Source organism: Arvicanthis niloticus, chromosome 1, assembly GCF_011762505.2.
Source record: "Arvicanthis niloticus isolate mArvNil1 chromosome 1, mArvNil1.pat.X, whole genome shotgun sequence".
Classification (NCBI taxonomy): domain Eukaryota; kingdom Metazoa; phylum Chordata; class Mammalia; order Rodentia; family Muridae; genus Arvicanthis; species Arvicanthis niloticus.
The window spans coordinates 139,078,870-139,106,700 of record NC_047658.1 but is presented as its reverse complement, the minus strand read 5'-3'; the positions used below and the strand labels follow the sequence as shown (position 1 = coordinate 139,106,700).

Sequence of the window (27,831 nt, the reverse complement as noted above, 5' to 3'; positions counted from 1 at the left end):
AAAAACAAAAAAAATTTAAGAGACTGCTAAGCTAGAAGGTGTCTTATGCTATGTGATGAGTTGTTACATTTTATGCATGGCAACTGTTCAACAGAAATACCTGATGGTGAGCATAGACTGAATGTCTCCATTAACAGTGGCAGGTAAGAAGGCTGAAGGACTAGGGGTTATTCTCGCATGTCCTTAAAAGTATGCACAGCTGGCAACATTTGGCTCGTATTCTTAAAGTACCAAAGTCTACTGAACTTAAGGGTATTTAAGCACTATAAGAAGTACCTCACTTATTTAAAGGGAAAGAAGAGACTACAAGTAAAGTTGAAGAGAAGGAAGGACCCACAGTCTTTAAGTACAGTAATGTCTCTGACTTTTTACAGAACATTTATTACAAGGAGGGACGATGTGGCATGCTGCATTTGACTAACAGTCCTGAAAATCAGGACACAATAGTGCTTGGTTAGGTAACAGGCTAGCATCCATGCAAAGTATTGGATGCTATCCCTGCATGGATACATGTTTAGTACAAACGTACATGTGTGCAACTAGAATGCTTCACAGCTCAGTGTTGCAGTGAGCAGTCACTGCAGCAGATCAGAATGAAAGGGACACCTGCCTCTCATTATCTATCTGTTTGTGCTTCTGGAATTTTAAATTGTGCATAAACATTTTCTACCAAGAATTTACTTTTTACAAGTTCCAAGCAAGTGAGCCCATTTTTTCCTCATTAAAATAAGTTCTGAATCAATTCAAATCAAAATCATCTAGAAAAGGATTTGTGTTCTTCCCCTGATCCCCCACTCTTCTCAAATATTTGACTTTAGTATTGGAACCTGGAAGATCCTATTATGTGAAAGTATTTGATTTCTGTATGTGACTACGGCACTATATTCGACTCATGAACCAAGACTATATTCAAATATATTCCAAATCTTGTATGAGAAATGAAGAGTACTACAAAAGATGCATGTTGCCACTTAACAAACAGGACAGCTAAGGCTTGGTGCACTACTAATGGGCATAAGATTGTGGAGTTAATCCTCCAACAAAATCAATTACAGCAACACTCTTACTTTGTTATTCAAACTAACAAGTGGCCTCTGTCTTTCCTGGAATCTGTGGCTGGTGGAATTTTCACATTGGTTTTAACAATATACAACATTAAACACAGATTTATAGAAGAGAGTTTGACATGTTCAAAAAGTCATTTTTACTGTCCCCCCAGTATGCCTTAATTAGTTGATAACTTATAATAACGTTTTATGTTCTCAGGTATCTATTTGAAATGAAATAATGCCACAGAAAACAATGCTTTGGGGAAGGAAGGCCCTAAGGCTTGGAAAACACGGCTTGCATTTGTAATGGACTTCTTAAATGGTGGTTGAATCGTTTATTAGTTTTATCCCATCGCCTAGAAAATATCATAAATTTTAGGGACTTAAATTAGCATCCACTGATGATCTCATGGGTCTAGAAGAGAGACGTCTGGGCTACAACATGCTTGGGTTCTTTGCTTGGCACCTCAGAGGGCTGAAATTCCAGTGTCATTCCTGATGTGTTCTCACAGGGAACCCAGAGCCTCTTCTCAGTTCGTGAAGTTGTGTCACCTCCTTGCGTTTTTAAGACAAGAAGGTCCCTGCTCAGTGTTTGCTGCATCCCTCACATCCTTCTTTATCCCCAAAATTCACAATGAAGGATTTACTTTTAACTGACTCTTAGTTACACGGTATCCCAATTTGAGGAAGTGGATTATATCAGGCTCACCTAAATAATTGTCTTATCTTAAAGGCACAAAACCTTGTGATATCAATGATAGCTCTAACATCTCATAACAGACCTGCTTTACTTAGTTTCTAATTGAATAAATGAGAAATGGCATGCAAGCTGCAGGGTATGGAGGGGAAATCTTAGAACACGAGTATTGCCGCCATTATGTAAGCCAGTGGTTCTCACCCTGTGGGTCATGACCCCAGAGGGGTCATACATCAGATGCATATTAGATACTCACATTATGATTAATAACAGTAGCAAAACTACAGTTATGAAGTAGCAACGAAATAATTTTGTGGTTAGCAGTCACTACAACACAAGGAGTTATATTAAAGGGTTGCAGCATTAGGAAGGTTGAGAACCAATGATAGCTGTCCCTACCTCTTAGACTCTTCCACATTTGACTATCCTCTTAGGAGAATTAAAGCAAGGCACATACAACATGATGCTTTATTCAAGTGAGTTACACTTAAGAGATAAATGACAAATGACTTGGAGGGTTAGGTGCAAAAGCATTGAGTGTCTCTATGATACACTTTACAGTTTGGATTCTTGAACCTCATGGGGATAAAATTATCTTAAAGTTATACGGTAGCTCTGCATTCATAGTCTAGGTTCAAGTCTCTTATGAACTATAAATTTTGATCTTTTCCAAGTATTAAGTACCACAATTTCCTGTTTAAATTTTATATTTCAAAATTTCTAACAGGGTTTTAAAACACATGCACAGATAAAAGACAATAGTCTGTTATATGCAGCTGAGCAGATGACTGATTTTACAATAATAAGACCACACTGTGAAAATGATTTATATATATACTTTTCTGTGAAAAAAGATATTTTAAAATCATAGCAATTATGATTCTTTATATAAATTCAATAAATGTAATGTGATACATTTAGAAGGGTTTAAAATTAATTCAACATTTAATTTGCTGTCTTCATGCTCTGTGTGTTTTTTAATGGGGATGTTGGTGTGAATCTGAACTTAATAAGGTTGTATGTTGAGTAAGGGATGGCCATAATTCTTGGTCACCAGACCATAGCTGGTTCAAGTAAAAAAAAAAATGCTAAAGGCAAAATTCAGTATAACATGGAATAAATGGAATACAACCTCAGCTTCTAATAACCAAAAGAGTATGTTTTATTCCTTATGGAACAAGACATACTTAAATTTACCCTTCTCTCAAAGTTCTAATCCCTGTTAAAGTTGTAGGCTGACTGTTGTCTGTAAGGTCAGACTGATAATAACATCTGTAAACCTACTGGAGATAGGAAGGAGAAACAGACCCTCTGTCCTTTCTCATTTTATAAATGAGAAGAATAAAGCTGAGAATATAGGAGGTTTTCATAAGCACCCAGCTTGAGCAGTGACTGAACAGAAGCATGAGTGTGTATCGTTTGATTTGAATCTAGTATCTGTCTTAGTTTACCAATGGTGTTATAACATTCTTTCACAAACATTGCTACTTCTACTGCTATGAGAAGTGTTTTTGATGTAGCAGTATAGAATAACAGAGAGATAATATATTGACTGCCACCCATTCCAAAGGTGTGACCCCTGCTTTGAGTTTCATTTCCTCAGCCTTCCTTTCTGGTTGTGTGAGGCCAAACTTACTGACCTTCCAAACCTGTACCTGATCATTTCCTTTGGTCCAGACCCTTAAAACGTGTTGCAAGATTTGTGTTTCTCCAGGGGTGAAAATATTTGTTTCAACTGAGACTAGTAGAATATTTGGGGATGGATATATTTTAATTAGGTATATATTCTAGAAGATAGAGACACTAAAATCAGACTTACTTTTAGTCACTTTAAAAATTGTTAATAATGCCTCCTGTGTCCCCGACCCATATTAAAAGGTAGGAATCCCCTTAGAACTCCTGAAGCCTATACCACTTTAGTTTCTTTAGAAAGTGTTCTATACAAAAGAGAAAATGGGGGTGGGGGGGGACCACAGCCATAACATTTGACAGTAGATTTTTTTTAGATAAAAACATTTGGAATTTATATGAAATATGAATCCCATCTTTAAAGTGTCATAAGGAAAACAACTTCAATAAGACAACTGATGGCTAGAATACTGGATTGTAGGAACTTCTCTGGGTTTATCTGTGATTTTAAGCTTAGTGTGTTCCCACAAATGAAGACATTTTAGCTGTGTTTCTCCCTGTGTTCATAGATATGTGTACAGCTACATTGCTATGTATTTTACTCAGAAGCATGCTGTACTGGGATTCATGTGGTCTGCAGCAAGTCTAGACAGTGCCTGCAAGGATAACTTCCTAATCTGGGTAAACATCAGCAAACCCAGCCTTAGAGCATCGAATGGAGTGAGAGCTTCCAGAGTCATTATGGGGATTAAAGTTGGTACCATAGAAGGATTTAGCTGTGTGCTAGGATGTATCAAAAACATTGAGGGCTAGAGAGATGTCTCATCTCTTAGGAGGTGGAGTGCCTACTATTCTTCTAGAGGACCTGAGTTCAGTCTCCAGCGCCTGTACCTGGTGGCTCACAACCACCTGTAACTCCAGCTTTAGGGGATCTGTGCTCTGGATCTTCAGACCTTCTCAGGTACCCACACATATGCATATATACCAATACACAGAGAGAAATTAAAAAATAAGATTGATGTTTTAAATTGTTCTGCATTCTAAATTATCCAGTGCCTAAAAGAGAAAAACTTAGTTTTTTTCCCCCCTTAACATGATGTTCTTCACACTTTCTGTTTCTCTTGACCATGGAGCATAAAGGCACTGCTATAGGCATTTAAAGAAATAACATCAGCTTCATTGTGATGAAGACTGTTTTTGAGCAAAATTTTCAAAGGGCACTAGATGGCGACCTTCACCTTTAATTTAAGGGGAATAATAATAACAGAACTAAGGCTTCATTACTAGGTTTGCTCCAAGAGAAGCACTGTTACAGCTTTAGAAGAAACAAGGGTAAAGCCACATCCCATAGCTGGACCATTGGAATCCCACCACGTCTAGGTTTTCAGCTTTGAAGCTGGAACCAGAGTGATGGAGAAACCAGCATCTTGGTACCGGGAATCTTGAGTTCAAACTGCCCTGATTTTGCCTCCAACCTTTCATCTTCCTCCTTTAGGATATGGGGTCATTGGGTCATCGGGTCATTGGGTCAGGTCAGCTCATCCCTCTTTCCTTGTGATCTAAATTAAATATGTTTTAAGCTAATGAACTAGAATTTTTTTTTTTTTTTTTTTTTTTTTTTTTTTTTTTTTTTTTTTTTTTTTTTTTTTGGGCCAGGCATCAACATTATTTAAGTTTACATTGACTCACAAAAGTAAATTTAATCTAGGAAGAAAGTTTAGAATTCTGACATACATATGGCATCCTGGCTTAAATGATCCCTTTAATAATAAGAAGAAACATTTAGATATTGTCTTTGTTGCAAATAGAATAAGACTTGGGGAGAGTTATCAAGAGTCTTTATGAAACTATTTTTATTTTTTCATAAGTCATGTTGAAACTGTGCTTTAAGTTTTTAAACATGATAAACATTTTTTGCATTGTATTATTTTTAAAATACACATTATTTTTTGAGTATTTCTAAAAAAAAGTATTGTGGCTGATTATGTTTTCACACATAGGAGTGACAGAAAAGTAACCATCATCACCACAGAAAACTCAGTCTGGGTAGAGGTATCTGCTTTTTTCAAGAAATCCAGGTGTTGCACTTAATATTGTTGACTATAACCAAGTATTATAACCAACAGCCAGGTATTGACTAAAACCAACTATAACTAGACAAGTACAGCCAGTGCTGGCTGATATTGGGGTTTCTAAAAGAAAACATACTTTGTGATTTTTTTTTTTATAAAACAAACTATATGATTGTTTTCCTTTTTGTATTATGTCAGAGCAGGCAGTATACTCATTTATTTTATAAGAAAAATTACACACAGGTTTTTTTTTTTTATTAAAGGAAAGTGACTTTCCTTTAAGAGAAACTCAGTATTCTAGTTGTATCTACTAAGATATGTCAACTTGTTTGTCGTTACCTAGGGGGGAAAGTCCCCCATACACCAAATAAGAGAAAACCGATGATTTATTTTATAAAATATGCTCTCTGTGGTGTACAATGGGTACTTTTAAAGCGTGGTATTTACTAAACACTCAGGTTCAAAGAATAACAATAATTCAAAGAGTTAGCACTGGCCGGATGATAGATGCATAGATAAGGGGGAAACAAAGACCAAAGACAATACAGTTGCAGTTTCCAAACTGAACTGGGAGGGTGACCCAGCAGTTTAGCAGTTAAATGCTACAAAAACCTCAGAATTACTATCGCCCTGTAGGGCATTCTTCTTTGAGAGAAAGTCTCAATCTCAGAACTTCACAGTGAGAATAGATGCATACACACATGCATCTCCTGACCACGTCCAGTCATGCACAGTTGCATAGTGGAAAAAGACATGGTGAAAACAGAGATTTCTTTAGGTTATTTTCTAAAGACAGTTTAATATTTATGAAACCTCTCTCTCTCTCTCTCTCTCTCTCTCTCTCTCTCTCTCTCTCTCTCTCTCCCCCCCCCCCCCCCCCAGGATCCAGTTACAAGCACTGTGTCATCCTTGAGAGATCACATGGTAATTGTTGCTATTTCAAGGATCAAGTGTCATGAAGCACCCCATCCCACTCCCTTCTTTTGGTACCATATAGCATAGAAGAGTGTCTGTGATGAAGTGAGCACAGGCTCCCTGATCCAACCCTCTGTGAAAACCAGGCTCTTGGTGGGGTGGCGCGCTCGCGTATTCTCACCAAGCAACTGGGAAAGGGGGACGAGGGAGGGGGGTCTCAGGGGAGGAAGGGCGGCTCTAATTGGTTTCTCAATGAAAGATAATCACCTATTCCCCAGAGACGCTAGGGATTAGCACTCTGCCTCTCCTCTCCTTCCTTTTAGACGCCTCATCCTCTCCTCTGAGCTTCTAGTCCATTCAGCAGGAGCGGTCGCAGGAGCGAGGCTGCACTCCGTGCTCCAGGCTGCGCGCCCCAGTCCCCAGCTCGCTGCGCTCCTCTGCCGCCGTCCCAGCCGCCGCCTCGGGAGGAAAAGTTTCAAGAAGGGGGATCGGCTTAACCATAAAAATGAGCGAACTGGAGGAAGACTTTGCGAAGATTCTCATGCTCAAGGAGGAGAGGATCAAAGAACTGGAGAAGCGGCTGTCAGAGAAGGAGGAAGAAATCCAGGAGCTGAAGAGGAAACTCCACAAATGCCAGTCCGTGCTCCCGGTGCCCTCCACCCACATCGGCCCGCGGACCACCCGAGCGCAGGGCATCTCCGCGGAGCCGCAGACCTACAGGTCCTTCCACGACCTGCGCCAGGCGTTCCGGAAGTTCACTAAATCCGAGAGGTAGGCTCAGGGCGTCGCGGGGCAGGGGCCACTCTCTCCCGACGCTCTTGGGGGGCAGCAATCAGGACCGGGGTCTGTGGCTCCCGGACAGCGTAGGGCGCCCCCTGCTCGCGGAGGCGGTCCGGGAAGGGGAAGTGTTTATTTTTGTTTCTGTGCATCACGTGCTGTAGTTGTCTCCGGCGGGCTGGGAAAGGCTAGCTCTCGGCTGAGACGCGCCCCTGTGGCGTGGGGGTGGGGAGAAGGACCGCGGAAAGTTTGCTACCCGGCGCTCGACGGCGCGGGCTACTGTCTCTCGGGGCGCCCACGCTGGGACAGAACTCTGACCGTCCGCGGGCCTGGAGAGCTTCCCAGAGGCGACCCTGGGACTCAGGCCTCGGGGTGACCTGAAGCCAGCTGGGATCGAGTTCAGTTTAGGGACAGAGTTGGTCTGGAGAGTGAGCTTTGCCAAGAGGGCTCTGGCCCGCGTTGGGGCGGACCGGGGGCTGGTCTCCATCGCGTAGATCCAGCCTCCAGCCTAGGGCTGGGTGGGGAGGGTTATTCACAGGGTCACTTTCAGGGGAGCTATGATGTCATCAAGAGAATGCCACGAAACCCCACCTCTGGGCGCTCATTTGCTCTGCTTCTGTTCCTTCTAGAAGTGCCACTCCTAGTTGCCCAGGAGCTAGTGAAGCTTCGGTCACCTTGCAGGTGAAGCAGGTTAGGGGCAACTGCTTATACCAGCGGCAAAGGGAACAAAGGAAAGTTGGGGTAGGGAGAGAAGGCCAGAGTTTTCTCTAGGCGCCACCTCGCCCCCTTTCTTCCTCCCGGACATTTTAAAAGCCAAATCCTTTCACATCAAAGTTGTATAGCTTCTTCTGGGTGTTCAGAGGAGGCTGGATGGAATTTGGCCACAGTAGGAAGATTTTGCACTCCACTGGCCGCCTTCGCGGAGAAGGCTGATCGATCGGTTGCAGCGTTAAAGCCCTGTGGACATTAGGGGGAGGAAGTGCAGACTCCAGAGCCCATTACTGGCTTTTAGTCTCTGGAAGTGCAGGGCCTAAAGTGCATTTCTCAGGATATTGAATATTCCATTAGGCGTGCCTTCGTGCCCGCCTACCTCTTACCCTTTCCTCTTCCTTAGATCACTTGGTGTCTGACTTTGGGGCTCTCGGGGGACTAGTAAGCTATCCACCCCCAAACACACACTCTTAGCTCTCTTGTTTTGAGTCTAGTTCTTCTAAAAAGCAAGCCTTATCACAGGTACCCTCAGGGTCAGTTCTAGGGTCCCTCCTGCCCTTCCGTTGCACTGTTTCTGACTCGCTAGTGGCTAGTGTGCTGATCACAGTGAGAGGAGGCTAAACAGACAACGTGGGGGTTGGGGTGGTGGTGTTCAAAGCTGTCAGAAGCTCCAGAGCTGGAAATGAGTGGGGATAACTTACTAGGAGTCCCCAAGAATGATACTACTTAGTGATGGTCTCCGTCTTCTGAACAGGGATCTCAGATAGCGTTCAGATACCCGGAGTCACCTTCGACTTTTAAAATGACACTGGTACCTTTTGTCCCAGACTGTTTTGGAAGTTCCTATTACCCGGAATGAGGCCGCTCCCCTCCCACTTAGGCTGAAACTGCAAAGAGAGTCAGTCTTTGGCCAGGCCCTAGGTTGGGAAGCTGCTGCAGTCCTGCCTCCGCCTGGCTGCGCATTCCGCGGCCGCTGCCCTGCCCGGCGCTCGCTCGCTCGCTCGGCAGCTGGAATCAATCTGCCCACCTCCTTAAGAAGCCACTTCATCAGCGGTCACCAGGCAGCTGCTTGCCTCCCTGGGCTGCCGGTTCGAGCTTTATCGCATTTTTGAAATTTCAGATTTCGTATCTGGGCTGTGCCCCTTGAAGTAACAGTATGCCTTCACAGCAGACAGGCAATTCTCACCAGGGAAAACCCGCCTTCCCACAGACTAGACACAGGCTCCAGTTTACAGAGAAACAGCCACCCCTGCCCCCACACAAGCATTCCCAAAGAATGTGAAGTTTTTTTTTATATATATATATATATATATATATATATATATATATATATATATATTTATGAAGAGGAAATGGCTTGTGTCTTATGAAATACCATCCTTTTTAATCCCTCACCCCCACCCAGCGGGTTTTGTTGTTGAAGTAGGAACTTTCATCTCAAGAGTGGCTTCTGCATAATAGAGATTAAGGGCACATTTATTTGTGTCTTGAAGAAGTATCTGGAGTAGTTTTCTACTTCCTCTCTGTTCTGGTTTGCATCTTCCCACTTGTGCTTACTTTCAAGTTTTCAAAAGGAAGCATGCAGTTTATTTTCAGTAAGGTGACTCATTAGCATTTAAAGAATTCTGACAGGTATAATATATGGGCATAGTATCTATTGGAATTAGGTCCTCACTTAAAGAGACAGTACTAAAGTATCAATTGTAATTCACCTTGGTTTAGCTAAGAAACGCTTTTTGAAGGCATTTCTAAAGCATGAAGGTTAGTATCAAACAAGATGCCTTCAAAAATAAAAGAATACTTCGTGTATCTCTGGTATTTGACTTTAGGAAGCAGATATTCTATCTCCAGTGATATGCCATGGTTGAAACAGAGTGCTTTATTGCAAAACTAATGTTCAATTATAATTTGAATGATAGCTATTAAACACTGAAGGTTCATTTCAAATTTTATTAGGGCACTTCAGTTTTATACCGACAAGAAAACAGATTTTAGTTTGACTTAGGAATTTGTCTTGAGGGAAAACTAAAAGAAGATTATCTTATATATTGATGCTTTAGGGAGAGTCTGTAGTCTAAAAATAATTTACATAGTAGGTGGCAAAAACATATTTTAAGCTTTTATTGTAGTGGAAGGAAATGGGAGAAATTATCTACTGCTATAATCAACTCGGTCCAATTATCTAAATTTCCATGTGTCCACAGAGGATATAATGCTGGTTCTCCATTAAGAATGATCCAAGTATCTAAGGAATGCTTAGATGAAAATTATACCAGGAAAGAGGAAGAGCTGAGCTCTTAAGCCTAAGTATCAAGTGTACAGAATGATGATCATGTTTAAAAAGAAAACATCTGACTTATTGCAGTACTCACTTGCAGACCCCTTAAGAAGTGCTCCATAGGGATCAAGTGATTATCATTGAAAACTGCAGGCTCCTTCAGAAGATGATGGTGATGATAGTTTAAATTTATGTTTTAAATAGTTTCTTTTAGCCAAAGAACTCCAAGTATTTCCCACAGATTCCCTGGAACCCCATCCCCTTTATGCATATATTTCACATCAAGAATTTCCTATTCTTCTCATTTTTTCCCCTTCAATTTTCATATACATGTAAGTTCCTTATTTTGCCTGTCTCATTAACTAGTTTATGCTCAGGAGACCACACACAAGTTTTAGATTAGCTTGAGCAAGGGCTAGAATCAATATTAACTCGTTCCCGGAATAAGAGCAGACAGTGTTCCAAAGTGGCCGGGGCTGTTTTCATCTCAGTTTGCTTAATTCCTCTGATGCCATTTGATCAGCAGGAACTTGGACTTCCATGGGACATAGATCCATGGACTAGATGCCCCAGAAAACTCTTGCATTTTTGCACCTTTGATTCAATTCAGATGTAACTTAACCTTCAGACTAAGTCAAGAGGTATAGCCTCATTTTTTATATAAGCAACTTCAATAAAGTGTGTCCTGGTTATATTCTGTTACTTATCAGTTACTTACCAGTAACTTATCAGTTGGCCATATCAAACATATACGGAGCTTTGAGACAACGAGAAAAGCAACAGTATAGGCAGTGTATCTCTCTGGCCTCAAGAGTGTGCTAGAAAATGTATCAACTGCAGCAGTTCACCTTTTTACTATAGCACATCTCAATGGTACCTGCATTTCTCAGGGGAAAAAATTCCAGGTTTGCCATCTAGCTGTTTGATTATAGGCTCCCAGCCCAGGACCACAACAGCCAGTTTTAAACCCAAACCTTATAGTTCTCAGAGTCCACATAAAAGATGAAGAGGCACAGACTAGGGATCATACAATCTCAGTAACTAGTGAGCATTTCTCATTGGGTAGAAAGGACCTACCATGAGCTAAACTGACCTCATGGAAAAGGGACCAGTAGACTCTGACAGCCATCCTGTAGACCTTGGATGGGTTTGCTCAGCTGGGAATCCCTCAGGCAATCCTGCTCTTGTACTTGTTACTAGCAATCTTTTATCTCCTTCTCCTCTTGGCTTCTGTAGCTCAGTGTCCTGTTCAAGGCAGGGATGAAGAAAGGCATTAGAATTGCTCTGGACGCCTCCTTTGGATTCCTTGTGCATTTGCTAGGGGAGTGCCACGTGTTAACCCTTTTCTGTCTTACCATAGCTGTCATCAAAGGGAATGATCAATCTATTAACTTGTAAATTGCTTTCTGATTAACATCATAAGATGCACACAACAGCACTGGGGAGAAAAACATTGATTAAGCTGAGTCATAAGGGCAGTATTGTGGGCAGCAAGTTAAGGCGAGCTGATGGTATATGGGAAAGAGTTTTAGGCTGGCTAGCTGAGGAACACGTGTATCTTGCCCCATGTCATTTAAAGGGACAGGTCTGAGCATTAGCATGTCACATGGGCTTCCAGCCCAAGCTGTGCTTGAGATGAATGGTTCTTTGGTTTAGCAATAAGCAAACTAAACAAATCCTTGTGGACATGCTTTTTCAAGCATCTCAGAAATAAAAATAGAAGGATGTTGTATGTTACTTGGTTGTGCAACTGTTCCAGAGATGCCAAATTGATACTTTTGCTGTGCCATTTACCTATATATATTTAAGTGACATTTCTTTGAGCTGAGTTCTGGTTCTGGAAGCGAGAATATGTTTCCAGATGGACCTGGCTATGCCAGGACTTTCTCTTCATCTGAATCACTAATGTAAGCTGAGGTCAAATACTTATATTCAGCCACGTGTCCATCAGAAACTTGACCCTCACACCAGACATGAACAAACAGAAGTCCTTCCTTTTTCCTGTTGGAGGGCCTGTTTCCTAATGGGCTCTTGACATTACTACTCAAAGATGCTGAGAATGCACTCAATCTTTTCGTTTGAGAAGATTTTCAGGTGATTTTATAGCCGCCCAGGGTGTGAATAATTATTTTTGTTTCCCATTGAGAATTTGCCTATCAGGCTCCAGAGCCAGACGTTATCAAGGTTTCTTGTAGGTTTTGGAAGTTACTGTGAGCTCTGACATAAATTGGGGATAGCATATCCTGTTTCACAAAACTGAAAGTTCAGAAGCTTGAGAATTGTCAGAAAGGAAAATTGACCTTGACTCTGGCTTTGTTGGTGTGCTTGCTAGGCTGAGGAGAAGCTAGGACAAAAGAAAAGAAAGTGGAAATATATATTCACACACATACAGATTCACATAGTACATTTGTGTGCAGATATATCACCACCTGATCCCGTCTCTGGTTTACATCTGCTATAGTAGTTGTTACTATAGAGCTTGTTTTTGGTATCCCAAAAACATACTTGTAGAAAGGAAGTCTCCCTTCTGTTTTTCTAAAGCTGCTCATGAAATCGTGAAGATTCTCAAATGCTTGTGCATGCTATTAGGCACATTCTCCTATGGCCTCACCCAGAACCAGATACAAGAATCAATGGTTGTCACTCTCTTTTATCCACGGCTCTATTTTTTTTTTTTTAAAACAACATTCTTTGTTCCTGACTTCCTGAGTTATGTCTGTGTCCTTTAGATCTGTGATCTGTGTTTCTAGTTTCTAGCTTGATGTTTTTGAGCTTTACCAGATCTATCTGCTTGTAAAAGTCACATAATATAGACATGGGGCAAAACATACTTGTTGAAAGATTACTGCATTTTAAAATCTGTTATATCTTCAGATAGTTCTGTGTGTGCCCATGTGTGCATGTGTAATTTGAGTTTCCTAAATTAATCATATAATTATTCATATTGAAGATATGTAATGTTTTATAATATCTGTTCAATGAGAAGCTAATGAATCTTTAAGAGACATCTTTTACGTGGCTTTAGGGAGGGTGGGTGGTAGAAGTCACTTTCTTGTTTTAATACTTTCACTGGTGAACAACAGCATTCTTTTGTGGGGTGGTTAATCTTTGCCATACAAACCACAGAGATCATGCAGAGAGCACAGACTCTGCTGGTTGTACTGTAAGCATTTTCAAGTTGTTTCGTGGGTGAACAGAAGAGAATAGAAACCTATATTGTCTTACAAAAGCTTGTAGCTTTTGGTGCACACAATACATACTTTATATTGACTAGAAAGTTTCAGAACAATATCTCAAATTTGCCCTGTTCAAAACACCTGTTTTTACGTTCATCCTTTCCCCGGTGCATATTGGTTTGACTTATTCTTGGAAGTTCATCATTAGTAACTAATTTGTTGACCTGAGATTTAATTCAGGCTGATGGTTTTTTCCTTTATGAGTATGGCACATTGAGGTCGGGGGGGGGGGGCAAAATAGAATTGCTGGTCTCATGCAAGTGTTTATTTGAAAGACAAACCAGGAAGGTATCTATTGTGATTACTTCAGTAGAAATTAGCTTGACTTCTTAACTTGTAATAGAAATGATGCAACTACAGCTACTAAAATAAATCTTGGCTACACTTGTTGCAGATTCAGACTCTCCTTTGTACACAGTCTAAGTTAGAGAGGGCTTCAGAATATATTTTACATTCCCAGATTCCTCTTCCTTTGAGCACTCTGACCTCAAAATGCTACAAAAATACTGTTATAAAACCCTTTAGGGTTCCTAAAAATATTTGTATGTTTGCCTTTCACAAATATTCCTGGGTCTGTTTATTCAACGATATGGTGCTGTGATTGTCTAACAAGCAACTAGAAAGCCTTTGGGTAAATGTGAGTGTTTTTCCTCAAGCTTCTCATTGCCCACACAGTGTCCATGAGACTCATTTCACGTATTACACAGTCACCAAAAGACTTGTTTACATGGGCCAGAAATTCCGAAAATAGAAAATTCTTTTATATCTTAGGCTGTAAACCCTTGTGAAGAAACCAGGTCTGTTTACAGGAAAAATTCCAACTAAATACAACCCACAGCTCACCAGGCTTCTCCTTCATACCAGCTACTTTTCAGAGGAAAGGTATATCCCGAATATATTAAAAACAAGTGAAAGAACCTTGTGTCTTTGAGGGTAAAAGCACTTCATATTAAATGATGTGTTCTTTCAGAGAGTAAAAATCACTTTAAAATTCCCAACCTGGCACCCCTCTCTTACCCCAGCAGATTTCAACTTCGGCATCACAGAATGGTACAAATTTGATTGGTTATAAGATTAAAATGAATAAATGATTTTTTTTTTTTAAAAAAAAAATCAAAATTCATGAATTATTTGTTTCTTAAAAAACAGGGCTGAGTGCATCCCAGGCATTTCCCCTGGGAAAGGCATTCTCTGAGTTCCAATTGGCTCCCTAGATAGGGAGGCTTACAAACGTACAGCAGGAAGTGACACATAATCCACAGATGCTCTTGTCTTTTCACAGGAGTATGGTACACATGGGGATATCATCTGTCTCGTGAGTCACTGCAGGAAAACATGTCTAAGAGCCCCTCATCTGACCTAGGGCTCTGAAAAATCAGCTTCTTGACTCTGACTCTTTAAGCTACTTATTTGTGGACAAAGGCGTTAGATTCCCTAGACTCGACTTAGTATTTCTGTTTGACAGCAGTGTCCCCAAGGTGTGAAGTACATATTATTAGTGGGATAGGAAGGCTTCTAAGTGTGCACAAGTGAACTTTTTTAATATTAATAGTTAGAGTTTAATAAATGGCGGGAGAAAGCATTGGACTAATGCACGGGAACCATGTTATGTAGCTATATTGCTTAAAATAAACTGAGCTTTAAGGCTTAATTGATTTTTTTTAAAGTAGAAAAGTACACATTGTGGTTAACATAGATATAGTGAAACGGGGTTTACGGTATTTTTTTTTTTCCATGAGAAATGTTACATTTTCATATTTGTTGTTTTGCTTGCTCATACCATATTTTAGAAGATTCTGTCTAATTGCGTTTTCTCTGTGCCCATCTTTGGATGGTATTTTACATAGTTGTCTCTCAGTAGCTTTGGGGGAACTGAACTGGGGACATAGAATTAAAATTGTTAGCGTTTTAAAATATACTTGTTAAGCAAGTTTACTTAAGAGTTAACACCATCTAGGAAAAACATTTGAGTTTCCTTCAGATTTATGATTTTCACTCCATAGATGATTATGAAAGCCAAGAAAAAAATACACCGACACTCTCCCAGCCTGTGCCTAGCTGGGTCCAGGGAACATCAGTGATCAGCTCACCTCTTCCTTCCCCCAGGATTAACTCTTGTTTTGGAGGGTGGGTAAGCATAGTGAAAAGAGGGGCAAGTTAGATGTAGGGCAAGAAATGCACAAAGTCCATTCTCTGTTTTTAGAGAATGTTCCAGGTCATTTGCTTACCCAAGTAGGAAGGGAAGGCCTTTAGGCTTCAATGTAACTCAACAAAGATAAAAAACTTGGATAGGAGAAAGGTTAAGGAGAGTTGTATGCCATCAGTCGCCACAAGATGGCAGCAGAGGTATATTTACTAGTTGGAGGCCATCAGCAGGGTGAGAATTTTAAAACCTATCTATGACATTACTTCCCTAACAACAGGATTCACATGTTGACTTGTATTTTTCTAGTCAGTGATGATTCAAGGGGGTGAGTTTAAAACACCAAGTGAATTGCTCACCAGTGTTTCTCTTGAAGAGAAGACAAACAGGATAGCTTGTGTGGAGAGTTCTTTGAACATTGATGTCACCTGGGGGAAACGCCTAAACCCCCATTAGGCAGCATCTGAGCTCATATTTCATGGAAAGGAGGAAATGGGGAGAAATAATGGACAATTAAGTCTGGTTTAAAATGGATGGATGTGTGAGGAGATAAATGGAATTCTCCCCCTGCCCCAACTTGTCTCTCTCCCAAGAAAAAGCAAAAAAAATAATCATTCAAGAAAGAAAATATTATAAGATAAATTAGATCATTTAATAGACAATTCAAGGTGATACTCTCATCTCCTGACTAATTCTGCAAGTCTATAATATAGTTAAATAACAATACAGCAAATAGTTGAGTTTTGAATGAATGAGAAGTTCATTCTTCTTCTCATTCATTCTTTTTTGGGGGGTGGGGAAGGGACAGATGTCCTAAGTACAAACTGCTTTTCAGTTTAGGGCATAAAAGAACTGAGGACCATTTGCCCACCTGACACTGAGGGATGCATTTTGGGTCATGTCGAGCAGACTGTGAGTTTTTGAATCAATATTCCCTTGGAAAGTGTCATCCAGTTTTTCTATAAAAGGCTACTTCATTCCCTCTGTGACCTCTTGTTATGAGAACCCCTCAGGGGCATGGATGTGAAGTACTTTTGCTGCTGGCTGGCATCCTTTGTGGTTTAAGGCTCAAGAGAAATGAGCTGCTTCTGCCTCCTCCTCCTCCTCCTCCTCCTCCTCCTCCTCCTCCTCCTCCTCCTCCTCCTCCTCCTCTTCTTCTTCTTCTTCTTCTTCTTCTTCTTCTTCTTCTTCTTGTCTTGGTGAGACTCAATAGCCAAAGGAGGTTGTGCTGTTAGTAAAAATAATTCAGTTTAGAATTAATGCTTTTATTTAGTCTTTTCAATTGGCTACCTTCCCCCAGTGTTTTGCTGGATGTTTCTTAAGCCAGCAAGGAGGAAAATAGAAAAACTTCAAAATAACGCACATTTCAAAGCTCTATTTGACAACAAATTGCCTTTGTAAAAAGTGTTTCAGAATTATGTGATAAGCCAATTTGCAACTGTTAATATATAAAAATGTTCCATTGGTCAGTAATTCAAATTCTTCCTAGGTTAGGGACAGAAGCTCCTAACCAGCCTGTGGTGCAGAGAGAATGAAGTGTGGATCTGGGGGGAGCCTTTATTCTTGAAGAGTGTGGGTAAGGTCTAGCAGAAACTCCCCTACCCACTAGACACAGTGAATCAAGCAGCAAGCAACACTCCCCTCCTCACCCACATTTCTCTCTTTGTTATCTCTGCAGGGAAAATTCCTGAAGTATAACAACAGCTTTTGAGGTTTGCTGCCTTGACAGTGTCTGGTTATCTGGCCTTGCTGTCGGTCTTCTGAATACCAGGAAGGCAGCGGACTCAAGACAGAGCAGGCTAGCGACACTGTGGCCATTCAGACATTAAAGTAATTAGAGAAGAAATGACATTTCCTCTGTGCAATGCTGTGTCATAGTTACCACGATGAGATTCTCAGCATGCCTTTTCGATAACTACGGGCAAAGGCTTCACTTCAGATCTTTTGGTTTGAATTTTTGGATTTATCCTTTTCCTTGCTTGCTTCATTGTCTAAGCAATGCGTGCTGGTTGTCACACAGTAGAACTATACAAAACTGACCTCATTCTTCCAGTCCTTCCTTGTCAGTCAAGGTTGAACTTAAGTATGCTTGTGCAAACCTTTATACAGAAAGAGAACTCTCTGTGACAGAGTTGTGGTTGGTTTCCTTCCCTTAAGTACAGTTATTCTTTAACATTTCTTGGTCACCTACTCCTTTTGTGATTAATTATAGAATTCAAGCTTTTGGCCAGATCAGTCCTTACCAGTCTTTCTCAGATCCACGTATGATGCCCTTCTGTTTACTTACCTTGACTCAGTTGACAGCTTCTGTTTATTTTCATTGCTATTGTTACAAACAGCAGTAATGGTGGAACTCATATTCTTGTAGACAGCCTTTAAATTGTCATTTATTTATAGAAGGGATGACTGCCAAAAGGTGAGAGTGGCAAGTAAAAAAAAAAAAAAAAGTAAACTTTCAGCTCAACTTTTTAAATTCCTTCGAGAATATGTATGTTTGGTGTGTGAGAAAAATATCTATATCTTTGTCTATTCAAAAGAAAAGGCATGCTAGTAGCACCAGAGAATGCAACCTTTACAACATTAAAGACAATTCTCTAAAACGACATAGGTCATGTGACCATCATAGAAGCAAGGGGGAAGGTCTGATGTATTTTTCCATTGACTTACGGTTATAAGAGCACACACTCCTTGAAGCGACATTATTTACATTATTTCCTTTATTTTTCAGATTTATAAGTCCATGTAGCATCATGGCCTTTCTATGTGGTTTTATAAAGTGAGGAAAAAAAAAATTCCAAGGCCCCAAGATGTGACTTTGAAAGTGAGGCTGAAATTGTGTGCATTTATTGCTCATGTAACAAAGGCGTTCTGCAGGAAGCACAAGGATTTGTTTTTCTTTGCATCAGAATAAAATTTTGATACTTGAAGGACTCAGAGGAACTTGCTCTCCCACTTGGGAAAATAACAAATTCCAAGTCTCTCAGCTACATTTTTTTTTTTTTTTTAAAGACTGGTGGGAAGATTTGGACATATATGGTATTGGAGTCACAGAGCAGATTTTACTTTTTATAGGCTAGGATTTCCATTACAGCCTTTCCCCCCTCCCCCGTCTCTTGCTCTCTCTCTCTCTCTCTCTCTCTCTCTCTCTCTCTCTCTCTCTCTATATCTGTCAATGCTGAGATATTGAGCTAGACTTAGGAAGTGTATTTACTAGTATTTATTTGAATGAGAATCCAATAATATGTGCTAAGCTTGGATTTTTTTTAAAGATTACATTTATTTATTTATTTTGTGTGTATTACATTCCAGCACATGTGTGACATGGTGCACATGTGGAGATCAGAGGACAATTTGTGGGAGAAAGTTCATGCTTTTCTTCTATCATGTGGGTCCCAGGTTTAAAATTCGGTCGTTAGTATTGGGAGACAAGTGTGCTTTTATGCATGGATTTTAATCTTTCCCTCCCAATAATAAGATTAAAGTAAGAGAAAGAAACTCTGAGAGGGTAGGCAGAAGAGAAATTTCAACTCAGTCTAGCCCAGCAGTGGATAGTGACCCATAAACTAATGATCTTGTTGTTCACAGACTTGAAGAAGTCTTTCACATATGGATTGTGTGACTTTGGATAAATTACTTATTTCCTTGAGGCTAATTTTGACATCTTTGCAAAAACACAAATGACCTTTCCTTTAAGCTTCACGTGCAGATCTGTTCCAGGGCTGTCTACGAACTGCTGGTGGCTGACGAGCGCAAAGCTCTCAGTAAAATTGCTAGCAATTGTGGAATAAAACCTTTACAGGGACAGAAGGCTTCCCTGACAATTTGCTTTTGGAAGCTACTACTGCTCAGAAAAGATTTTAGGAAATATCCTGCTCACTCTTTTGGATTAATGAACAAAGAATTGTAGCAAACAATCCGAAGAGCTGACGATTCTAAAGGATTCTGATTTGCAACTACAGATGCTTGTTAGAGACTGAACTGGGATTAGACCCCAAGTCCCTTATGTCCTGTGTACCCACTCCTTTGAAAAGTTTCTTAAACATAAGCAGAGAGTGAACCAAGGGAAAGGAGGTGTGTGTCAAAGGAAACAGGACAAGTAGAAGTGACAAGATAAGGTGCTGTCACCATGTTCTAATCAAATGTAAATATAGATACATATATGCACACATGTATACAATACATATACACTCACATATACACACATATGCAATTTGACTTACTGTTGCAAATGCCATGGGCTGCTCATCAGCTGTTCATCCCTCTAGAAGATTCTTTATATATAAAGTCTCTTAGAAAGGCTGCTTCTTGAAGACTTCAGACTTAAAGGAAACAGTGCCACACATTGCTTATGAGGAATAACAGTGAAGCAGGGACTGCTTGCGTCAGATTTAGGAAGGACACAGCTGGAAGGGTTGTTCAGAGAGCGTGTCCTGCATAGCTGGGACACAACTGCGGCCACACTATGGACAGTCACACTTTCATGCTTATTTTCCTTATTTTCCAGTTTTGTCCTTCTGTCTTTTTATTCTTATATGAACCTCTCATTATGGATGTGCAGGCATGCTCTGAAATGCCAACCGGTTGCATGCAGGCTTGCAGACAGAACTAGGGGCTTTGTAGCTATCCTTACAGCATGGTAGATTCCTGTCTCCATACCTGACAGTCATGGGGAAGAATGCTCTTACTGAATGCTCTGGGATGTATTTGTATCTCTAGTTCTCATTAAGCTTGTACCTTTGAGAGTTCGCAGTGCCTGCTTGCTGTTTAGAGACGAATTCTTATTATATTTGAGTTTTTCTCTCTGAACAAGTATTATTATAGATTTCATTTCTTCCAGAGCAGTCTGATCTGTTAGCATGTAGGAAGACATATGAAGTAGTTTGAAGATCAAAAAGCCACATTCTGTGCTCTTAGACTGACGTCATACAAAAACACATCCAAAGCCTTGGACTCTTCAGTTGTTTTAAAAATAAAACCTTCCATGGTTGTTGACAGGCTTAAATGAGCTCATGCAGGAGAGAGAGTTAGCTGAGTGCCCTGTACAGAGCAGTCATTCAACAAACTCAGCTCTGACTACCATTGTTTACTGGGTCTGACCTCATTCACCAAATATATAAGGTGCTTTTAACTCCGTGCCAGGAATGGACCCATGTGTATTCTTGCCATATTTCTTAACCCACGCTTGGATCTACTTCTGCTCACTGGAGCGGTTATGACCTTGTTTTAGAAGTCATTTCAGGAGTCAAGGATGGCACTCTGCTTTGGCCATATTTAGGACTTCCTTGATTTTCATTCCCACCCACAGAAGAGTTTCTGACCTTCTGGGTATGTTTTACACTCTAGCCTCTCACCACAGCCTTTTACAAGCTGTGTCATTCTAGGAAAGAATTCTAGAAGCTCATAGGTAAACAGACTGACTTAGCTGTGCTAGGGCCTGTTCTGTGGCTATGGACTCTCTGAACCAAACAAACATGGATTTTCAGGTTTCGTTTGCTTGGGAGATTCAACATCTGCATGGCTGAACCTTTGAAGACAGCTAGCTACCTTACAAGATTTTAACCAGTTTGTTTCTTTGGTTATTCCCTCTCTTTCTCTTTCTCTTTCTCTTTCTCTTTCTCTTTCTCTTTCTCTTTCTCTTTCTCTTTCTCTTTCTCTTTCTCTTTCTCTTTCTCTTTCTCTTTCTCTTTCTCTTTCTCTCCTCTCCTCTCCTCTCCTCTCCTCTCCCTCCTTCTTTCCTGTCTTTCTCTCTTTCATTTTTCTATTCAAGTTAAGTTTGCAGTAGAACAACGTACAGTTACACACAGTAATGAGAATCACTGTGTCAATGCCACACTAACAAGGGTCACATCATAAAGTACTCTCATTACCTAGGAAAGCCTAGAGGACTCATTCCACTATTCTTTCCCTTTCAGGCAGTACACATGCATGAATACAAAGGCCAAGAGCTGGAGGTGTAGAACTCCATAGGCCTGGATTTCAAGCTTCTAATATCCTACATTAGTCATATTGTTTAATGTCTCCGAGCTAGTTTCACCTCTGCAAAGTGAGACAAGAGCCCCTTTCTCCCCTGTCCCCAAGTCAGGGATGTGATTCAGAGGAACTTTTAGTTGGGATGGCATGGGAATATAAGAACTACTAATTAAGAATGCAAATCTGAGAAGGCACATTGTTTGTCTGAATTTATTTGTTCCTGTCTACAATCCCATGGTGTTCTGCCGTGATTTCAGTATTTATCATTCCATAAGCTCTGTTCACATGAGGAGACAGAGTTCAGACACATAACAGGGCATTCAAACACTCACTGGAAGAAGAAAGCCAGGTCTTGGGGCTCTACCACTCTGTAGCATGATAATCCAAAGTGGGTGTGCATGAAGAAACGGGAGAAAAGTAGGCATTGTGAGACCTTCTTCTGATCTTTTAAAAATTGCAGTGCACATGAAAGTACTTATAGTATCAAAAGTTTTGGGCCCCATTTCCAGGGTGAGGGGATTTAGAACCTCTCCCAAATGTGTGCCTGACTTCCTCAAGAGAGCTGCATCTGTGGAATGTCCAGAAAGGCACATGTCCATATGTACTATATATGGCTGGGGAAGCTAATGAGCAGTTAGTGAGTTTGAAATCACAGAATTTTGTGCTTTCATAGTTCGGGGCGGGGGGTGGGGGAGAGGGCAAGTAGTTCAGATCCAATGTGTCGTCTGCAGGGGTGTGGTGTCATTGAAGGCTAGCGGGGAGGCTCTTGTCCTGGCGTTTGGAGGCTGCTGACCATCTTGGGCTTTCTATGACTCGTGCTCATAGCTCTCCACCATCTGCCTTCACTTCTGCAAAGATGCCGATCACAGTGGCCGGGTCTATGACTCCCCCTTGTGAGAACACAGCTATGACTTGTGAAAGCTATGATAGTATTCATTATGTCTGTAAACACCTTGTTTCATGTAAGTTCCTTCCACTTTACAAGTTCTGGATGGGTGTGAACCTTAGGTGACCGGTATTTAACTCACTACCCAGTACAGTCTGAATTTATCTTTCTCAGACCCCCAGTGCAAAGCTATGACTAACTTCTGAGGTCTGCTGGGTCCTAAGGAAAAGAGATAGGATGAGGAGGGAGAAGGACACATGTCTCTGTCAGTGAGGCAAAGGCTGCGGAGACTTTTCTGCCTCACATGGCATTTTCATCTGCCTTCCCCCACTCCTCTGAACTTCTTGCTTTTCCGAGTATCTGGTGCTAACTGATAGTTTACTGGCTCAGATGAGGCCAGGTTTGGTTTAGAGTGAGAAGAGACTGGTCGTTTTCATTGATGTATACTGAAGTTTTCTATCTCAGGGTAAAAATGTTTATAATTTCAGTGCTTTAGCTCCAGATGCTTTTGGTGGATTATTTCTTTATGGCTATCAGAAATATGTGGACGAAACCTTAAATAGAATAAAATCAGATCACCTTTGGCATATTTCTCAAAGCAGTGTCAAAAATAAATCCTAATTGAGAAAAGCTTTAAGTATTTTATTTCAACCAATTAAAGATACATGTTCTTAAAGACCAGGGTTATACTTGGGTGTAAACAATTTTTAAGTTGGTGTTATCTCATATATTTAAAAGTAGAATTTAAGTCGTTCTCCCACTTTTACCTCACGCTCAGGCATAAACACATTTTATAACCTAATCATAAATTTTTAATTCAGCCAGTTTTATTATACTATACCCTGGAGACCATAAACCTCTTAATTATTTAAGAGAAATTTAACAATATGAACGAGTTATGTAGTGCAATTGGTGGTTTACTTGTATATAAAATAAGCTATATAACGAAGTCCAGATATCATGAAATGTAATTAAAAGTATGAAAGTATGTATAGATTTGGAAGAAAGTTTATTAAATTAAGTTAATTGACCACTTATTTTCATAGGTCTTGGGAGTAAATCCAGGTCTTGCACTTGCTAGGCAAGCACTTTGCAACTGAGTTCCACTATTTATTTAGAGACAAGATCTTACAAAGTTCCTCAGGCAGGTCTTGAACTTGTGATTGTCCTTGCTGTGGGCCAGCTCCACCCTATCACAGCCTTAGAGAAGCTGGGGTGATAGCCTTTTACAACCAGGTCCAGCTAATTCTTACTGTATGTTCATGCATGGTTGTGTGTGTGTGTGTGTGTGTGTGTGTGTGTGTGTGTTATACTGCAGTTGCTTATATGTGTGTGAGAGGACAGAGGTCAACTTTGGGTGTTTCCCCTGTTGCATTCCACTTTACTGTTTGAGAAAAGAGCTCTCATTGTACCTGGAACACAATATTTCAGCTAAAATGTCTGGCTAGTGAGCCCTACAAGTCTCTGCCTTCCCAGTGCTGGTTGCAGAGTTACCTCTCTGTGTATTTTATGTGGGTGCTGAGTATCTGGACTCAGGCCCCAATGCATGTGAAGCAAGTGCTTTAACTACTCTCCATTCCATCATCTGAATAGTAGTATTAATCAAGATGTTCCTTAAGTCCTGGGTTCCTGAGAATAGCTTTGCTCTCCATGTATTCAGAATGTATTTGGAATGCACTGTGTCCAGTGTGGTCTCGTTGAAGCTCTTTGCGAATAAGAGTCTGTCAGAGCACAGTTGCTACCACTGTCTTCAGGGTCTTGTCTTCTCATTGCTGTGAAGATCTTAGGTGTGATTTAACTAGCTGTTTTATTTTGTAAAAACTTTACTGGGATTGCCCAAGTGTCTGGATGAGTACGAGGGAGGATCAGCAAGGGGTATTGGGAAAAGTTATTGGTCCTCATGTTGTAGGAATTCTCGTGGCCTTTCTTCTGTGCCAAGTTGTTTTAAGGTAGTTTAAAAGGCAGATATGGAATTCCAGGGACCAAGTGCAAACCAGTGAATGTCACTCTCCTTCATGTCTTTGGGTCTGTTTCATATTGGCTCAATGACATTGATTTGGGTGCAGATATAAAGGGCATCTTCGTTATATTTGCAGAAGGCCAGATGCTGTGAGGACTGGGTGCTGTGTTGGGGGAAACTTGAAATTCCAAAAGGTCATGATTGGCAGGAGCAGTGGTTTACAACCCAACACGTGCCATATTTTCCCTTCATAACACGTATTTTCCAACTCTCTAGGTTGATTCTAAAATAAAATTCATGTGTAACTTATCTGCACATGCAATCATTTGGATGTATATATGGGTACATCGTACTGTTAAGTGTAATATAGAAAGAAAGTAGTGGTATACAATAAAAGAAATGATGCATAATAAAATGGTACACATTGGCAAATAACACATTCAGGCTGAAGAATGTCACCAGAAAAGGAGCACACAGGAAGCTGAACTGAAGACAGACTGCATGCTTCTTTTGGTGACATCATTTCAGGCAACAGCTGAACTGATGTTTTGAAACTTGCATTGACTCTTTGTCACTGTAGTATTGGCCACTGGTGTTATTCCTGCCAAGTGACCACATTTCTTAAAATACTGATTAGCTATCTGTAAAATTTCTAACAAAGTAAAGCACTCTCTTCTTTCAATTTATGTGGTAGTTGCAAATTTAAGACAATTTAAGCCCATGCAAAAATAAGCATGATTATATGCAAAATGATTTAGATGGTTATGAATAAGTTTCTCTCCTGCCTGAATGCCCTTGGGGGATTTGAAGTCGTGTGATTTGTGGAATAATTCATTAGTGTACAGAATTCTGCAGATTTTAGAAGACAGATATCCAAAAGACAGCTCAATCTTACAAGTTCCCACAAGGGGGCAGTGCAGCCCCCATTGAAAGTCACTGGGAAAATTTTAACTTGGGATCTAAACATTTTGGGTGAGATAATTTGTGTGTGTGTGTGTGTGTGTGTGTGTGTGTGTGTGTGTGTGTATGTGTATCTTATCTTTGGAATTGCGGGATTGTACCCATTACATCTCAGTAACTAAAATGTCTCCAGACACTACTAATTATTCCCCAGGGTCCTGCACAAATGCAATTACAACTGAGACCACTGAGCTGAATGCAAATATTTTAAATAATGAATTAATAAACAAAAATTTCCCTATGAGAGTTAAAGCAAATTTCAGAGTTAGAAATGATCTCACAGCTACATTTTAAAAAGCATTTAGTAGCTAACCTGTAAGCCATCTCTGAATCAATTGGGAGGTCGTTATTAAAGGTTGTTGCTCTTCGCTGACTCGCCAATACACGAACATATTTAAATGTCTGGATTTGTTTTGGTTTTGATCCAATTTTATTTAATAAAGTGTTTGTGGCCATTTAAAGAAAAGCTGAAGCTACATGATTTTCTTGTGCTTAGGGAGAAAGGACACTGAATGCCATAGTATTTCCATATTTGAGCAAAAAATATTTCATGGCTTCTACATGTTTTCTGGAGGCAGTGTGAAGACAGATGGCTATAATAGGATTTCCAGTTGAAGTCAAGAAGCATCTTTGATAAAAACTCTTTGGTGTCCTTTGGAAAGGCAGAGTGATACACTCTGAGTGTACAGAGAGATACACTCAGAGTGATACACACACACACACACACACACATACATACGTGTGTGTGTGTGTGTGTGTGTGTGTGTGTATGTGTTTCCCATAAGCCTTGCACTACCCATATCTGTACACACAGTAGCTAAGAAGTTAACACTAATATCAGAACTAAAGCACACATTTAAGCAGCATATTTTAGAGTCCATTCACTCATTCAGCAAGTAGTTATTTACCTTGTCCCTACTTTGCGCCAGTCATTATTCTGAATGTTGAAGATGCAGCGGTCTGAGGCATATGCAACCTCTGCTCAAGTGACGCAGAAAGACAATAAATGAGGAAACATACTACAAAGTTTAATTGTTGAAACTTGATGAATTCTAGGATGAAAATAAAAGTCTGCCCGAGGACAAGTTGGTGTCTGTAGACCTGTGGCTGGGAGTCCTGTTAATGTCCATGGCCGTGTTACTAGTGAAGGCCATGTGAATCTTCATAGTCTTGCCGTCTCCCAAAGTTATATTGATGTCTGAGGCCTATGTTGCTACCCACCAAAGGCCATAATGGTGCTCCTGTTCCATGCTGTGGACAAAGGTTTTATTGTCCACACTTCCACCAGAGACTGTGCTGAGATCCATGGTCTGGGCTGCTGCCAGAGGCCATGTGGATGTCCATAGCCCATGCTGTTGCCAGAAAACATGTACATGATCACTGCTTTTGTTGACTGTAGAGGGCAAGGAAGCTTCTTTTGGAGTGGTATTGATGACCAAAGAATCACAGTTGAGAACCAGAGTCATAGAAGGCTTCTGTGGCAATCTCCTCCCCCCACAAAAGAAACAGTCTAGACAGGAAGCCATTGAAGAGAACTCTTAAAAACTATTACAGGAATGCTGAAACATAGCTCTTCACAGTTGATGGCTTCTGCTGGGGGTGGGAAAGACTCAGTTTTCTTTAAGGGGCTGGCATGGGAGTTTGAACATACTCCACTTAGTATATGGGCAACATGAATTGGACTTGGTATATATATTCTTTCTTTCTTTCTTTCTTTCTTTCTTTCTTTCTTTCTTTCTTTCTTTCTTTCCTTCTTTCTTTCTTCTTCTTTTTCTATGGGGTAGGTCACAAGAAGGGGTGGACCTGGAAGGATTGGGAAGTGAGTTTGATCGGAATGCATAATGTGAAATTCCTAAATAACCAATAGAATATTATGCTGAAAAAATGAAAGAAAAGAAAGTGGGATGGAAGAGACTGTTTTACATGTCATAGTTGGAGGCTGACAGTCTGCTGTGAGTTCTTGCAACTAGATTCAAGGGTGAGAGATAAATTGTTCTGACACCAAGAAGACTCTGTGCTAAGACCATGCATGGAAGAGACATTAGTGAATTGGAGAACCCGGGAGGGGGGGGAGAGAGAGAGAGAGAGAGAGAGAGAGAGAGAGAGAGAGAGAGTGAGTTAGTTCACAGGGAGGTAGTGAAGCTAAGCCCAACTAAGAACATGGTCCAAAGATCCAGAGGGCCTGGGTTCAACTAATTTCCTTTAATTTTTCCTTTCACTTGCAAAGTGAGTTACTAAAAGCATATGCTGCATATGCTTCTTAAAGTGACTATGAGAACCTGATACGTGATCTATGGAAAATGCTAGAACTGGACTCAACTTTGTGGATGGCAGCCATTGTTACCATCATTGTCACTGTTCCTCCTGCCCACCACTGGCTGTATAGATCGTGTTAAAGAAACTGGATTTTATCCCCAAAAGATTAAGCCACAGCGGGGACTTCTTGGCTCCAGGAAAGGTCTAAAACAGAATCAACAATGTGAACCCAAGAAGAAAACAGGTACAATTATTTGTCTTCATGTGTTGAGTATAACATTTCTAACAAGAA

General features: G+C 40.5%; 1 protein-coding gene across 1 annotated transcript in view; it reads left to right on the top strand.

Moving 5' to 3' along the window:
• Positions 1-6,829: 6,829 nt before the first annotated feature.
• Positions 6,830-27,831, top strand: part of Prkg1 (protein kinase cGMP-dependent 1) — a 1,132,342-nt gene continuing 1,111,340 nt past the window's right edge. The window contains exon 1 of the mRNA XM_034518638.2: positions 6,830-7,133. Coding sequence (XP_034374529.1) covers positions 6,868-7,133 — 266 coding nt within the window. The 5' untranslated portion in view covers positions 6,830-6,867. The remainder of the gene's footprint in view (positions 7,134-27,831) is intronic.